Below are 16,078 nucleotides of genomic sequence, written 5' to 3'. Positions count from 1 at the left end.
GGCTGGGCTGAGCCAGGCCAAAGCAGGAAGCCAGAAACTCCATCTGAGATCCCACATGGGTGGCAGGGACGCAAGTACTTGAGCTATGACCTGCTGTTACTCAGGAGCCTTATCGGAGCTGGATGGGAAGCAGAGTAGCTGAGACTTGAACTAGCAGAGCAGCTTAACCTGCTGCACCCCAAAGCCTCCCCTCATAGTTAGTTTTTAAAATGTTTTATCACCCTTAATATTTTTGTTTTCCAATTCTATTTCAGAAAAGATTTCGGTCATGCTCAGATGATGGTTGATGAGCTGTTTTCCTCTCGCGCTGATCTGGGTTCTGATTGTGAACTAGACAAGGCTGTTACCCAAATCAGCGTAGACCTGATGGATGACTATCCAGCTTCTGACCCACGATGGGCTGAATCTGTCCCAGAAGGTAAGGATATTCTGTATTTGTATAAAAAGAAATTTATAATATGTAATATCTGTATTAAAAGTGTCTCTCAAAGCACATTTTAAAATGTCTCAAGTTAATGGCAGTTCAGTTTTTTTTTTTAAGATGTGTTTATTTATTTAAGAGATGGAGTTACAGACAGATAGGTGTTCCATAAGCTGCTTTACACCCCAAATGGGCACAACGGCTGGAGCTGAGCTGATCTAAAGCCAGGAGCCAGGAGCTTCCTCTGGATCTCCCACATGGCTGCAGGGGCCCAAGCACTTGGGCCATCTTCCATTGCTTTCCCAGGCTGTAAGCAGAAAGCTGGATTGGAAGAGGAGCAGCCCAGACATAAACCATTGCCCATATGGGATGCCAGCACTGCAGGTTTAGGCTTAATGTATTACACCACAGTGCCAGTTTCCAATTCAGTATTTTTTAATCTTTCTTGTAAAGATTTTGAAAAGGCCTCAGAACAGACCTAGATTATAGACTATGAGGAAACATTGGAGCAAATCCTTATATTCTATCTGAGGCATATTACTGAGCTTTCTCAAGATTTTTATTTCTAAAAGGAAGTTGGTGGGGTTGGTGTAGTGGCATAGCAGGTTAAGCTGCTACCTGCAATGCCAGCATTCCATATGGCTACAGGTTTGAGTCCTGGCTGCTACACTTCCAATCCAGCTCCTTGCTGTTGCACCTGGGAAAGCGCCACAAGTTGCCCATGTGCTTAGGCTCCCATCTGGGAGACACAGAAGAAGTTGCTGACTTCAGCCTGGCCCCACCCTGGCCATTGTGGCCATTTAGGCCATACCCACCCTCCCACCCATACTCCGACCCTGACCCCGACCCCTCCTTCCTCTCCCCTTCCCAGTCCCATTCTCCATTAAGGTTCATTTTCAGTTAACTTTGTACACAGAAGACCAACTCTATAGTAAGTAAAGATTTCAACAATTTGCACACATGCGCACACACACAAACTGGGAACAAGTATCACATTTAATTCTCATAATATAACTCATTGAGGACAGAGGTCCTGCATGGAGAGTTAGTGCCCAGTGACTCCTGTTGTTCCTTTAACAATTAACACTCTTATGTATGATGTCAGCGACCACCTGAGGCTCTTGACATGAGCTGCTTAGGCTATGGAAGCCTTTTGAATCCACAATCTCCGTCAGCATTTAGACAAGGCCATCAGCAAAGTGAAAGTTGTCTCCTTCCTTCAGAGAAAAGTGCATCCTTCTTTGATGGCCACTTCTTTCTGTTGGGGTCTCACAGAGATCCTTCATGTAGAATATTTTTTTGCCGCATTGTCGTGGTTTTCCGTACCTGAAATGCTCTCACAGGCTTTTCAGCCAGACCAGCAAGCCTGAAGGGCTGAGCCTTGTTTGGGCCAGTCACCTGCCCTGTGTTAGGTTTCATTTTAGTAGCTGTCACTATCCTAAGACCAGTCTGCTGGAGGTTTCAGTTTTGTTACTCTGTTTTTGCAGAAGCACCTGGGTTCAGCAACACATCACTGATTATTCTTCACCAGCTGGAAGATAAGATGAAAGCCCATTCTTTCCTTATGGACTTTATTCATCAAGTAAGGGTCCAGGCTGCTGCACAGGGAGGTGGGGACTCTTGATGTCTGTGCTCTACATTGTCAGCTCTCTTCAGTGTAACAGGAAATACCCCCTCTCTGTACCGAGGAGATTTTTTTTTTATGTGGGATGTGATGTGTTTTCTGTGCTGACTTAAAAGTAAAGTATTCTAGGGCTGTTTGGAGGCCTATTGCTCTAACTATAAAGGCTGCATTGAAGATTAAATAAAAAGAAGAAAAATAGTGTATTTGAGGGGAAATGTTCTTTTCAGCTTTTTTTTTTTTTTTTTTTTTGGTAACAGTATTTTAAGTCAAGGTCTCTTTTTATTTATTTTTTACAGGCAGAGTGGACAGAGAGAGAGACAGACAGAGAGAAAGGTCTTCCTTTGCCGTTGGTTCACCCTCCAATGGCCGCTGCGGTCGGTGTGCCGCGGCCAGCGCACCGCGCTGATCCGAAGCCAGGAGCCAGGTGCTTATCCTGGTCTCCCATGGGATGCAGGGCCCAAGCACTTGGGCCATCCTCCACTGCACTCCCGGGCCATAGCAGAGAGCTGGACTGGAAGAGGGGCAACCGAGACAGAATCTGGTGCCCTGACCGGGACTAGAACCCGGGTGTGCTGGCGCCGCAAGGCGGAGTATTAGCCTACTGAGCCGCGGCGCCGGCCGTAGTCCAGTTCTTTTAAAAACAAGATTTCATTCGGAATTTGGTGTACTTTTGTGTAAAACCTTAGATTGTCATAGTTGATTTTATATTATTAGGAATATAGTATTAGATTAAGTGATATTAATATATTAAGACAGTGATAAATTCTTATGTGGATTTAAAATATTTAAGTATCAGAATCAAATCCTCATTAAAAGTATTTTTCTTTGAAAAGAAGTATCCCCATTTTCATACTTTTTTTGTTTATAATCAGTAATGGTTTCTAGGCATATATCAGATGCAAATGAAGGAGTTTAATCCTTTTAAAATTTTATATTATTGGAGCCAGCATCCCATATGAGCGCCAGTTCTAGTCCCGGCTGCCCCTCTTCCAGTGCAGCTCTCAGCAGTAGACGACGGTGCAAGTGCTTGGGCCCCTGCATCCCCGTGGGAGACCCAGAAGAAGCTCCTGGCTCCTGGGTTCAGATTGGCGCAGTTCCAGCTGTTGCAGCCATTTGAGAGTGAACCAACAGACGGAAGACTTCTCTCTTTGTCTCTGCTTCTCTGTAACTTTATCTTTCAAATAAATAAATAAATATTTTTGAAAATTTATATTATTTATCTATTTAAAAGGGCAAGAGAGACAGACATGGAGGTAGCTCTTATCTGCTGGTTCACTGTCCAAATTCCCATAGCAGCTGGAGCTGGGCCAGGCTAAAACCAGGAGCCTGGAACTTCATCTGGGTCTCCTGAGTGGGTGATATAGGCCAACCATTTGAGCCTTTGCCTGCTGCTTCCCACAGTGCTAGAATCAGGAGCAGGACCGGGACTTGAGCCAGGAATTCTGATATAGAGTGTGGGCATCCCAAGCAAAGTCTTTACACCAAATTCCCTCCTCTTTATTTCCATTTTGGCTTATTTTTTCCAAGTCCAGGAATGCCTCTATGTTAAGGACTCCCCAGTCTGGAACTTTCTGAATGTTCTGTATCTGTGTTGTCTAGTATGGTAGTAGCTACCAGCCACATGTGGCTACTGAGTCTTTTATTTGTGGATAGAGCTACTGAAGAACTAAAAATTTATTTGATTTAAACATAAACTAACTTAAATAGCTAGTATGGATAGTAGCTACTTTTTTTTTTTTTTTAAGATTTATTTATTTATTTGAAAGGCAGAATTTACAGAGAGAGAAAGAGACAGAGAGAAAGGTGTCTTCCATTCTCTGTTTCAATCCCCAAATTTCTACAACTGCCAGAGCTTGGTCAGTCTGAAGTCAGGAACTTCTTCCAGGTCTCCCTCGCGGGTGCAGGGGCCCAAGGACCTGGACCATCTACTGCTTTCCCAGGTACACTAGCAGTGAGCTGGATTGGAAGTAGAGCAGCTAGGACTCCAACTGGTACCCATATGGGATGACGGTGTTTCAGGCAACAGCTCCACCTGCTATAACACAACACCTGGTGGCTACCTTTCTGGTACAATTCTAGAAGATTTCAGAGATGATTTGATTATTTTTATTTTTAAAGATTTATTTATTTTACTTGAAAGAGTGACACAGAGAGAGAGAACAGGCAGAGAGAGAGAGAGGGGTCATCCATCCGATGGTTTACTCCCCAATTGGCCGCAATGCTGGAGCTGTGCCGATCTGAAACCAGGAGCCAGGAGCTTCTTCCGGGTCTCCCATGCGGGTGCAGGGGCCCAGGAACCTGGGCCATCTTCTATTGTTTTCCCAGGCCATAGCAGAGAGCTGGACAGGAAGTAGAGCAGCCAGGTCTCGAACCTGTGCCCATATGGGATGCTGGCACTTCAGGCCAGGGCGTTAACCCGCTGCACCACAGTGCCGGCCCCAACTTGATTGTTTTTGATTTCACATTCTGCGTTAATTTTTTTCTAAGATTTATTTATTTGAAAGACAAAATTAGAGCAAGAGATGTTCCATCTGCTGGTTCCTTCCCCAAATGGCTACAACAGTCAGGACTGGACCAGGCTGTAGCCAGGAGCCTGGAACTCCATCTGATTTTCCTGTGTAGGGGAGCACTAGGGTCATGCTTTCCAAGGCATATTAGCAGGGAGCTGGATTGGAAGTAGAGCAGCCAGGACTTAAACCGGCAGTCATATGGGTTGCTAAGTTTCCAGCTCCCAAAGGTCTTGAAAAAATTTATTGGTGTAGACAGAAAAGAGCAGTTGAACTATATTTAGAGAGAAAGAGACAGACTGTGTGTGTGTGTGTCTGTGTCTGTTGTGATTTGAATGCTGGCCTGCATCTGGTGGAAATACCCTTTTGTATGTTACTCTAATGCTGTCAGCTTCGGTGTGTGACTGTAATGCTTTCTGAGAAGATGAGTTTGTCTGTTGCCAGGTTGGCTTATTTGGACGTCTGCGCACTTATCCAGTGAGAGGGATGCCAATGGCCACGCGACTGTTGCTTTGTGAGCATGCTGAAAAGCTGTCCGCTGCCATTGTTCTCAAGAACCACCACTCTCGCCTTTCCAACCTCGTGAACACAGCCATCTCCCTTGCTTTGAACAAGAGGGAGCGTGAGATTCCATCCAGCCTGACTCCTGCCGACATCTTCTTTAGAGAGGTAAGATGGGTCCTTTACCCTTCACATGGTTTCAAAGATTTATTCATTTATTTGAAAGGCAGAGTTACAGAGAGAGAGAGGGAGAAAGAGGTGTTCCATCTGCTGGTTCACTCCCAAGTTGGTCACAATGGCCGGGGCTGGGCCCTTCTTCCAGGTCTCCCACACGGCTTGCTGCTCTCCAGGCCATAGCAGAGAGCTGGGTCGGAAGTGGAGCAGCTGGGACTCAAACCAGTGCCCATAAGGGATGCCGGCACTGCAGGCAGCGGCTTCACCACTATGCCACAGCACTGGCCCCGTAGTTTTTTTCCAAGTGCACCCCTGCCTTCTGCTCCCTGCTAGGTTAGACAAATGTGAGGTGCCAGCAGATGGCCAGAGATCAGAGTAGTTATTCTAGTTCCTCGCTCACGTGCATCCACAGCTCCTAGCTGGCTGCTGTCTCTGCACCACTAGTAACTGCCCCCTGAGGCCTCAGTGTAACAGGGGTGATGATGGAGCCCTGTGTTGCTCTCTGATCCTTCCTTAATTCTGCCTACTCCATTGTAAACTGTCCCTTCACTGAACTCTTTCCCCACCTTCCACCCAGAATCCTGATACACCTCACTTTGAAAATCTGATTCCAGTTACAACGGGAAAAAAGTCTGCAGTAAATTTAGAAGGGAAAAAACAGTGAAGATGCTAGCCAGCTTTCAGCAACTGAATTTCAGATTTCACTCAGGTCTTCTGCCTGGGCCAGTGCTCCACAGCCTGGTGAGGCTGCAGGGTAGAGTGCACTCTTTGCCTTTACAGATGTGCTATTAAGACACAGGGAGCCCAGTTATCTCAGCTGAGGCCACAGACCCTGGTTCTGAGCAGAGTGCCACTTCTTGTTTAGACATTTTGTAGATAGATTGTGTCTGAAGTGTACGGTCCTTAACTAGGAGAGCCCCTTCACCCTTTGTGGCATTATCTCATTATAGAAACAATGTCAGCTCTTTCTTCAACTCTGAAATTTGGAATTTCTTGTACATTTGAGAATTTCTATTTATTTCAAATTTGTTTCCTTCCTTCTATGGTCTTGCTATATTCTAATAGCATGCACCCTATGCCAGTAGGTCTATTTTTTTTCCCTTGATGTTGGATGTACTATAACTTTTCTTTTTTTTTTTTTTTTTTTTTTTTTACAGGCAGAGTTAGAGAGAGATAGAGAGACAGAGAGAAAGGTCTTTCTTTGCCATTGGTTCACCCCCCCAATGGCCGCTGCGGCCGGCACACTGCGCCGATCCGAAGCCAGGAGCCAGGTGCTTCCTTCTGGTCTCCCATGCTGGTGCAGGGCCCAAGGACTTGGGCCATCCTTCACTGCACTCCTGGGCCACAGCAGAGAGCTAGACTGGAAGAGGGGCAACCGGGACAGAATCTGGCGCCCCGACTGGGACTAGAACCGGTTAGCCTATTGAGCTGCGGCGCTGGCTCTTTTATTTTTCAGCTAGGAAATATGCCAGAAATCAGTAAGAAAGTAAGCAAGCTCACCTCAAATCTTGTGATCTAACAATTATTACAATTTTTTTGTGTCACTTTTTTAAAATTTTATTGACAGTGTACAGATTTCATGTGTGCCATATATACAGATTTAGGAACAGTGATCCCTTGTGGGCTTTATCATAAATAATTTTTCATAGTAAAAACAAAGTTTTTTTAAAAAATTATTAATGACATGGTTTGAAAGAACTCAGCAAGAGTCTATGTAGCTCCTTTTTCTGCATTTGTATCCAAGGACAAAGCGAAATAGTTAATGCAGTGTATGTACACTTACCAGTTAACAGAACAGAAAGAAAGGGTCTGGAAATGATCTGTTGGATATGTAATTCATGAGTAGTGCAGTGATGCTTTAGGAATATCATGCAGCATAACTGAACATCTGATTGAGTTTGCCCAAGAATGCTCCCGATAAAAAAAATGCTGACATGTAGAACTCCTCACATCATCATTTGTCTTCACATCTCTTGAAGCTTCTAGTTTTCAGTTTCCTTTGGGAGTAGCTCTCCAGGTCCTCCCACATGGCATAACCACAGTGCCAGAAAAAGAGAACATGCATACAACAAAAGGACCTTTTTTACCTGTCTGCTTCTCCACATTGTCTAGGTGGCAAATTACATTAAAAAAAAAAAAAGGTTTATTTATATGTTTATTTGAAATGCAGAGTTACAGAGAAAGATGGAGAGATAGAGACATCTTCATCTGCTGGTTCACTCCCTAGATGGCCATGATGGCCAGGGCTGAGCCAGGCCAGAGGCAGGAGCCAGCAGTTTCATCCCGGTCTCCCACGAGGTTAGCAGGGCCTCCTTAGTTGGGCCATTTTTTTTTTTTTTTCTGTTGCTTTTCTTAGGCCAACAGCAGGGAACTGGATCTGAAGTGGAGCAGCCTGGGCCCAAACCAGTGCCCATATAGGTTACCAGTGTCACAGGGGTGGCTTTACTTGCTACACCACAACACCGGCCCCAGAAAATTATATTTCTAAAGGGAATTAGCATTTTAGGAAAAACTAGTTAACTCAAATCAATTTGTGATTGGTGGGCTATGTAGGGAGATACTTTTATTTGGCAGCCCTGATATAAAGTACAGTTTTACATCACTTGAAAGTGGGGACGTGTTCTGAGAAATCTTTTGTTAGATAATTTCATTGTTGTATAAACATCATAGAATACTGACACAAACTGAGAAACTACAGTGTCACCAGGCATTGTCAGATTATGGGGCAATCATCATAAATGTTTATCGCTGACTAAACCATATGGTACACAACTGTAAAGTAATACAGAATCAGCTGAGGGTACAGTCTGTACTGTGACTCTCATGTCTAGTTTGGGAAGTGAGCTTGTACTTCCTAAGGCTTTATAAAAGCAGGTCTAGGCCAGCGCCGCAGCTCACTTGGCTAATCCTCCGCCTGCAGCGCCGGCACCCCGGGTTCTAGTCCTGGCTGGGGCGCCGGATTCTGTCCTGGTTGTTCCTCTTCCAGTCCAGCTCTCTGCTGTGGCCTGGGAAGGCAGTGGAGGATGGCCCAAGTGCTCACCCGCATGGGAGACCAGGAGGAAGTGCCTGGCTTCTGGCTTCAGATCGGTGCAGTGCACTGGCTGTAGCAGCCATTTCGGGGGGGGGGGGGGGGGGTGAACCAACAAAGGAAGACCCTTCTCTGTCTCTCTCACTGTCTAACTCTGCCTGTCAAAAAATAAAAATAAATAAAATAAAAGCAGGGTCTAACTGTATTTAAAACCACTAAATACACATGTGATAAAATCTAGCAAATGTTTTGGTGTCTTATTTGCTTTTGTATTTCCTGGCTTTTTATATCTTCTGTACTTTGATTATATTTTTTATGTCAACAATATAAAAAGTTCTTGCGCTTAGTTTTTACAAATTAAATGTGGTGGAGGTTTCTAGCTTGGGCTGACTTTGGCTAAGATCAAAAATACTAAAGGAAGAGCAATGTTTGCAAGAGAGAATGATTTCATCTAGGCCACATTTTGTACGCATTTATGTCTTGTTCTTTCAGCAAGTTTGTGAGCTCCTTGAGGGGCAACAAATCAGCTTTTTAAAAAAAGATTTATTTATTTGAAAGGCAAAGTTATACACAGAGAGAGAGATCTTTTATCCATTGATTCACTTTCCAGATAGCTACTACAGCCAGGGTTGGGCCAGCCTGAAGTTAGGATCTTGGAACTCCATCCTGGTCTCCCGCTGGAGGGACTGTGGCAACACTTGAGTCATCTGCTGCTGCTTTCCCAGGTGCATTAGCAGGGGGCTGGATTGGAAGTGGAGAAGCAGGGACTCAAACCAGTGTTCCCATGGGGTGCTGGTATTGCAGGTGGTATTGCAGCACCTGCTGCAGTGCTATTTGGATTAAATAAAGGGGAAAGTTTAACTGTAGGACTGAAACTGCGAACAAGAGTTTTCATAATAACATTTTTGCCATATTGTCTTCATGTGTTAATGGCAAAAAATAGAAGAGTAAGAAATCATATAGTTCATTATTTACTAATTTTTTTTTGTAAGATTTATTTATTTGAAAGGCAGAGGCAGAGAGAAATCTTCTGTCTGCTGGTTCATTCCCCAGATGGCTGCAATGGCCAGAGATGGGCCAGTTCGAAGCCAGGAGCCAAGAGCTTCTTCTGGGTCTCCCACACAGTTGCAGGGGCCCAAGCACTTGAGCCATCCTCTACTTCTTTCCCAGGCTATAGCACAGAACTGGATCAGAAGTGGAGCAGCTGGGACTCAAACCCGTGTTCATATGGATGCCAGCACTGCAGGCTGTGGCTTTACCCACTATGCCACAATGCCGGCCCCTGCTAATTGTTATTGTACAAACATTTCTGTTATGTCTGGAAAAGCAGGAAATTCTTAAAAGAAAAATTAGCAAGTTTTATTTTGAGTCATTGTTGTAATCCAGTAAATAGTTTGGGGTCTTACCTAATAAAATGATGTCATTTGTAATCAAGTGATAGAAAGTTACACTGAGCACTAATAGCTATCATAAACAGATATTTCAGTTAAATTTAAATATCTGCTTGTTAGGGGAAGCACTTGAACTGGCGCCTACATAGGATGCCGGCATTGCAGGCAATGGCTTTACCTACTAAGCCACAGTGCCGGCCCCTTAATTTCGTTTTTTGAGCACTCTTTTTTTTTTTTTTTTTTTTTTTTTTAAGATTTAATTAATTTATTTGAAATACAGAGCCACAGAGGGGGGCAGAGATAGAGAGGTCTTCCATCTGCTGGTTCACTCCCCAGATGGCTGCAACAGCCTGAGCTGTGCCAATCCAAAGCCAGAAGCTTTTTCCAGGTCTCCCATGCAGATGCAGGGGCCCAAGGACCTGGGCCATCTTCTACTGCTATCCCAGATAATAGCAGAGAGCCAGATAGGAAGAGCAGCAGGTCTGGCGCCGCTGCTCACTAGGCTAATCCTTCACCTGTGGTGCCGGCACACCAGGTTCTAGTCCTGGTCGGGGTACCGGATTCTGTCCCAGTTGCCCCTCTTCCAGGCCAGCTCTCTGCTGTGGCCCGGGAGTGCAGTGGAGGATGGCCCAAGTCCTTGGGCCCTACACCCACATGGGAGACCAGGAGAAGCACCTGGCTCCTGGCTTCAGATCAGCGCGGTGCACCGGCCACGGCAGCCATTGGAGGGTGAACCAACGGTAAAAGGAAGAACTTTCTCTCTGTCTGTCTCTCTCACTGTCCACTCTGCCTGTCAAAAAAAAAAAAAAAAAAAGGGAAGAGGAGCAGCCAGGAGTAGAACCGGTGCCCATATGGGATGCAGGTGCTTCAGGCCAGGGCTTTAACCCGCTGCGCCACAGCACTGACCCCAACACTTAACTTTTAGAAGTTGGGAGATTATAACTTGATTTTAAAATTTATTTTCACCAGTACCTCAGTATATTGGTGTTATGAGTGAAACGCAGTGAGTGGTTGTAGTTGTGACCCATCATCATAATTTTGTTGTAAGTGTTGGCTTCTGTTTATCCCCTCAGGTGTCCCAAGTAGATACTATCTGCGAGTGTTTACTGGAGCACGAGGAGCAAGTCTTGAAGGACGCAGCACTGGATTCTGTCGAATGGGCTGAAGTGGTGATCAGCGTGAATAATATTCTTAAGGTATAAAAGTACCATCAAGACTGCAGCAGATTAAAGCTCAGAGTCTCGATACACAATAAGCGGTTTCCATATTCAGAGTCTGCATGATCAATAATTTATGAAGTTCTAGCCATTTGCTGTTTCTAAAATGAAAAGTATCAGTCGCTAACTGAATGTGTATATTATGTGTGCATATATGGACACATATATGATCTTAATAAAACCTGAATTTCTCCTTGGTAAAAATTAATACATGTATTAACATACTTAAATAGCTTTCATTTCTATTTTTTTTTTTAATTTCTATTTTTAATTTTACAATTTAAATGTGGTGGAGGTTTCTAGCTTGGGCTATTAGGATGACTTTGGCTAAGATCAAAAATACTAAAGGAAGAGCAATGTTTGCAAGAGAGAATGATTTCATCTAGGCCACATTTTGCATGCATTTATGTCTTGTTCTTTCAGCAAACTTTTCAACAAATATTTCAACCAATACAAACATACCTAATAACTCTAATTTCTATTTTTTGACCACTCAGAAACTTGCTTATATTATTGATCAAAATATTCCATCTAATTTTAGCTAATAGACTTTATTTTTTTTAACGCTTCATTCTTTTATTTTTTTTTTGTTTAATATTTTTTCTTTTCTTTTTTTTTTTTAACTTTTATTTAATGAATATAAATTTCCAAAGTACAGCTTATGGATTACAATGGCTTCCCCCCCACACCGTCCCTCCCACCCGCAACCCTCCCCTTTCCCACTCCCTCTCCCCTTCCATTCACATCAAGATTCATTTTCAATTCTCTTTATATACAGAAGATCAGTTTAGCATACATTAAGTAAAGATTTCAACAGTTTGCTCCCACACAGAAACATAAAGTGAAAAATAATAGATGATTTTTTAAATGATGATGAAATCAGATCAGACCTATTGTCATGTTTAATCCCAGTGAGAGTCAAGTTGGGAATTGATAATTTCTTTTTTTTTTTTTTTTTTTTTTTAGCAGAAGATCAGTTTAGTATGCATTAAGTAAAGATTTCAACAGTTTGCACCCCCATAGAAACACAAAGTGAAATATACTGTTTGAGTATTCGTTATAGCATTAAGTCTCAATGTACAGCACATTAAGACATTAAGGACAGAGATCCTACATGAGGAGTAAGTGCACCGTGACTCCTGTTGTTGACTTTACAAATTGACACTCCTGTCTATAGCATCAGTAATCTCCCTATGCTCCAGTCATGAGTTTCCAAGGCTATGGAAGCCTTTTGAGTTCTCTGACTCTTATCTTGTTTAGACAAGGTCATAGTCAAAGTGGAGGTTCTCTCCTCCCTTCAGAGAAAGGTACCTCCTTCTTTGAAGACCTGTTCTTTTTTTTTTTTTTTTTTTTTTTGACAGGCAGGGTGGACAGTGAGAGAGAGAAAGGTCTTCCTTTTGCCGTTGGTTCACCCTCCAATGGCCGCCGCTGCAGCCGGCGCACCGCGCTGATCCGATGGCAGGAGCCAGGTGCTTTTCCTGGTCTCCCATGGGGTGCAGGGCCCAAGCACCTGGGCCATCCTCCACTGCACTCCCTGGCCATAGCAGAGAGCTGGCCTGGAAGAGGGGCAACCGGGACAGAATCCGGCGCCCCGACCGGGACTAGAACCCGGTGTGCCGGCGCCGCAAGGTGGAGGATTAGCCTATTGAGCCACGGCGCCGGCCTCGAAGACCTGTTCTTTCCACTGGGATCTCACTTATAGAGATCTTTCATTTAGGTTGTTTTTTGTTTTTTTGTTTTTTGTTTTTTTGCTTTCCATGCCTGAAATACTCTCATGGGCTTTTCAGCTGGAGCCGAATGCCTTTAGGGCTGATTCTGAGGCCCGAGTGCTGTTTAGGACATCCGCCATTCTATGAGTCTGCTGTGTATCTCGCTTCCCATGTTGGGTCACTCTCCCTTTTATTTATTCTGTCGGTTAGTATTAGCAGGTACTAGACTTGTTTATGTGCTCCCTTTGACTCTTAGTCCTTTCATTATGATCAATTGTGAACTGAAATTGATCACTTGGAATAGTGAGATGGCATTGGTACATGCCACCTTGATGGGATTGAATTGGAGTCCCCTGGTATGTTTCTAAATCTACCATTTGGGGCAAGTCAGCTTGAGCATGTCCCAAATTGTATATCTCTTCCCTCGCTAATAGACTTTATAGTAGTGATTTTCCTACTTAGGTTTCTATAGTTTTCCAAAATTAAAGTTAAATTGTGGATTAAAACAAATTTCAAAAGCAGAAAAATTCCAAAAGTAATCCTCCAGTCTTTTGCAGGGTACTTTTTTTTAACAGACTTTGGTGTTTCAAATTATTCTCTGAAATGCTGTGGTCCATCACTTTGCACATGTGATAACACATTTGATTTGTCTTCCAGGATATGTTGCAGGCTGCTAATCATTATCGCCAAAATAGAAATTCCTTGTATAGGAGAGAAGAAGCACTAGAAAAAGAACCTGAATATGTTCCTTGGACAGGTAATATGCTGATTTATTAATAGCTGTTTACAACGTTTCTGATGATCCATCATTTTCAGAAGCTATGTAATTCCTGTACTGCAAGTGTTTAAGTGAAATGAAAAATCAGTGCCATCTTCAAAATGATCAGTTCTTGTTAATTCCCTTGAGTTATTTATGGATCTCTCAATAATTTACTTATTTAACTGGGATTTATTATGCATCTATTAGGTTTTAACATATGTAGTCATTCATAGAAGCAGGTCCTGGCCCTGGAAGTGTGGACAGTATTGTAATGTTGATTTCATAGATGAAAGTACATGGAGCAGCAGTAAAGGACTTCAGAGAGAGGAAGGAGCATGTTTACCTGGCTTTGTTGAGGAAATCTCCATAGAGAGGCTGGAATCCAAGCAGGACATAGGCAGACCCATTTGTTTTGGTTTTTAGCAGTGGTGAAATAAGTTTTAGGCATTTGGACTTCCTGCACCACTATAGAGCGCCTACTTACCAAATTATTTTGTATGATTTCACAGCAACAAGTGGTCCTGCTGGCATCCGAACAGTAATAATACGTCAGCATGGAATTGTCCTGAAAATGGTATATCCTCAGGCTGACAGCAACCTGCGAAACGTCGTGACAGAGCAGCTGGTGGCACTGATTGATTGCTTCCTGGATGGTTATGTTTCTCAGCTGAAGTCTCTGGAGAAATCCAGTGATCAAGAAAGATACTCTAATCTGGAAGTGGAATACCTACAGAAAAGATCAGATCTCTTAACTCCTCTTCGTAAGTGCATAATATTTAGCCAGAGCAATGGGTCTTTGAATGTGCAGAATGCATGCAGGGATCACATAGTTAATATGATGTATTCAGTGTAATAGTGTTACCACAACTGTAACCAAAAACTTAAGTAGAGTAAATACAAAACATATACAGCTTTCTCTGTTCATTCATTCAGTTTTTCTTTTTTTTCAGTATTTACCAGGTCTGGTACCATAGATGATTCTGGAAACAATTTAAAAATAAACAAGTTAACATGTGGAGGATGTCCTCAGGGAACTTAGCATCTAAGACTTCCATGTGAATAACTGCTTTGCAAAGTAGCCTGATAAAGAGCTGTTAGAGGGATACAGATAAAATAGTATGAGCAAATAACATGTTGTTGTTAAGGCTGGGAGTGGTGGCTTGTTTTGTTGGTACATGAAGGAAGGAGTAGTGTTTAGAGAAGCAGTGATAAAGCAGTGGATTGAATTTTTACCTTTATATTTCTATTGCCATGGCAGTAACTGGCAAGGTTTCTGTTCCACTAATTATTGTTGGCATGTGATAAGAATAATAAAAATTCAATTAATCATTTTATTCTGTATTTGAAGTTTTTGCTAACGGGGATTTTTTTTTCCCCATCTGTTCTCATTTCCATAGTCACACTAGGCCAGTACCCATGGGCTGCTTCTCTAGCAGAGAAGTACTGTGACTTTGACATCTTGGTGCAAATGTGTGAGCAGACTGACAACCAGACCAGACTCCAGCGCTATATGACCCAGTTTGCTGACCAGGTGCAAGATGTGGGGTGCATGGGCAGTGGGCTTTTTTGTACATTCCTTTTAGTTCCAGTTTCATGAATCTCCCCACTGTAGTGGAAGTAGCTCTTGAACACTGTGAGACTTTTTAGTCTTCTTTTCCAGCCCAACCTCCACACCACCCCCCAACATCTGGCAAATGGCCTGTGGGGCAAACTGACTGGGGGTTTGGATCTCTCCAAATTCAGATTTATCTTGCCAAACCATGCGGCTATCTGACATAGGATTCTACCCAAGAATGTCCCCTTCTGGAATCTTATAGCCTCAGTACTGTTCTGTAGAACTTTCTGTGATATTGGAGATGTTTATATGCATTGTCCAAAATGAGGGGCAGTGGCCACATGTGCCTGTCCAGCAACTGAAAGGTGGCGGGTATGCCTGAGGAGCTGAATGTTGAATTTTAATCACAATTAAACAACAGCTACATGTAGTCCATGGTTACTGTATTGGCCACCATCCATGTAGGGGATAAACTGTATTGATGATCTTGAGCAAGATAGCCTTTCTGAATTTGTCAAATCTGAGAATTACATTAGGTGATCCTCCAATGTAGGGATGTATTGATTAAAGCAATATTTCTGTTTTGGAGACCTTTAGAAGAAGTTTAGCATTTCATTATCAGGAATGTAGTTTTTGAATTGTGTTAACATTAACTTTGTCATTTGTAGAATTTTTCAGATTTTCTCTTCCGTTGGTATCTGGAGAAAGGAAAACGAGGCAAATTATTGTCTCAGCCCATTTCTCAGCATGGACAGTTGGCGAATTTTTTGCAAGCTCATGAACATCTCAGCTGGTTACATGAAATTAATGGTCAAGAATTAGAAAAGGTAAGAAGGAGTTAATTATATGGAGTAGATGATGATTTAGTTAGCTTTTAATAATTAAAATAAGACTTTTTAGTCATATATCTCATAAGGGCTTAATATCCAAAATACTAAGGAATTCAACTCAATAGCAAGAAAACAAATAACCTAAGTAAAAAATGGGTGAAAGGCATAGGTAGGTATTTCTCAAAAAGAAGACATATGTGGGCCAGCATTGTGGCATAGCGGGTAAAGCTGCCGCCTACAGTGCCAGCATCCCATATGGGCACCAGTTGCTCCTCTTCTGATCCAGTTCTCTGCTGTGGCCTGGGAAAGCAGTAGAAGATGGCCCAAGTCCTTGGGCCCCTGCACCCATGTGAGAGACCTG

General features: G+C 43.0%; 1 protein-coding gene across 9 annotated transcripts in view; it reads left to right on the top strand.

Moving 5' to 3' along the window:
• Nucleotides 1-16,078, top strand: part of NUP133 (nucleoporin 133) — an 88,458-nt gene that overhangs the window by 55,704 nt on the left and 16,676 nt on the right. For 8 of the 9 annotated variants that reach the window (XR_011381648.1, XM_070055887.1, XM_070055885.1 and 5 more), the window contains 8 exons: nucleotides 255-418; nucleotides 1,909-2,003; nucleotides 4,997-5,221; nucleotides 10,720-10,842; nucleotides 13,230-13,329; nucleotides 13,842-14,093; nucleotides 14,730-14,863; nucleotides 15,556-15,714. Coding sequence is in view for 8 of the 9 variants with exons in the window: in XM_070055887.1 (XP_069911988.1) it covers nucleotides 255-418; nucleotides 1,909-2,003; nucleotides 4,997-5,221; nucleotides 10,720-10,842; nucleotides 13,230-13,329; nucleotides 13,842-14,093; nucleotides 14,730-14,863; nucleotides 15,556-15,714 (1,252 nt within the window). In the remaining variant the exon portion in view is untranslated. The remainder of the gene's footprint in view (nucleotides 1-254; nucleotides 419-1,908; nucleotides 2,004-4,996; nucleotides 5,222-10,719; nucleotides 10,843-13,229; nucleotides 13,330-13,841; nucleotides 14,094-14,729; nucleotides 14,864-15,555; nucleotides 15,715-16,078) is intronic. The other variant, XM_070055882.1, reaches the window with a different exon arrangement.

The sequence above is a fragment of the Oryctolagus cuniculus genome, chromosome 13, assembly GCF_964237555.1.
Source record: "Oryctolagus cuniculus chromosome 13, mOryCun1.1, whole genome shotgun sequence".
NCBI classification, from domain to species: Eukaryota; Metazoa; Chordata; class Mammalia; order Lagomorpha; family Leporidae; genus Oryctolagus; species Oryctolagus cuniculus.
This window is presented reverse-complemented; position numbering and strand designations above follow the sequence as displayed.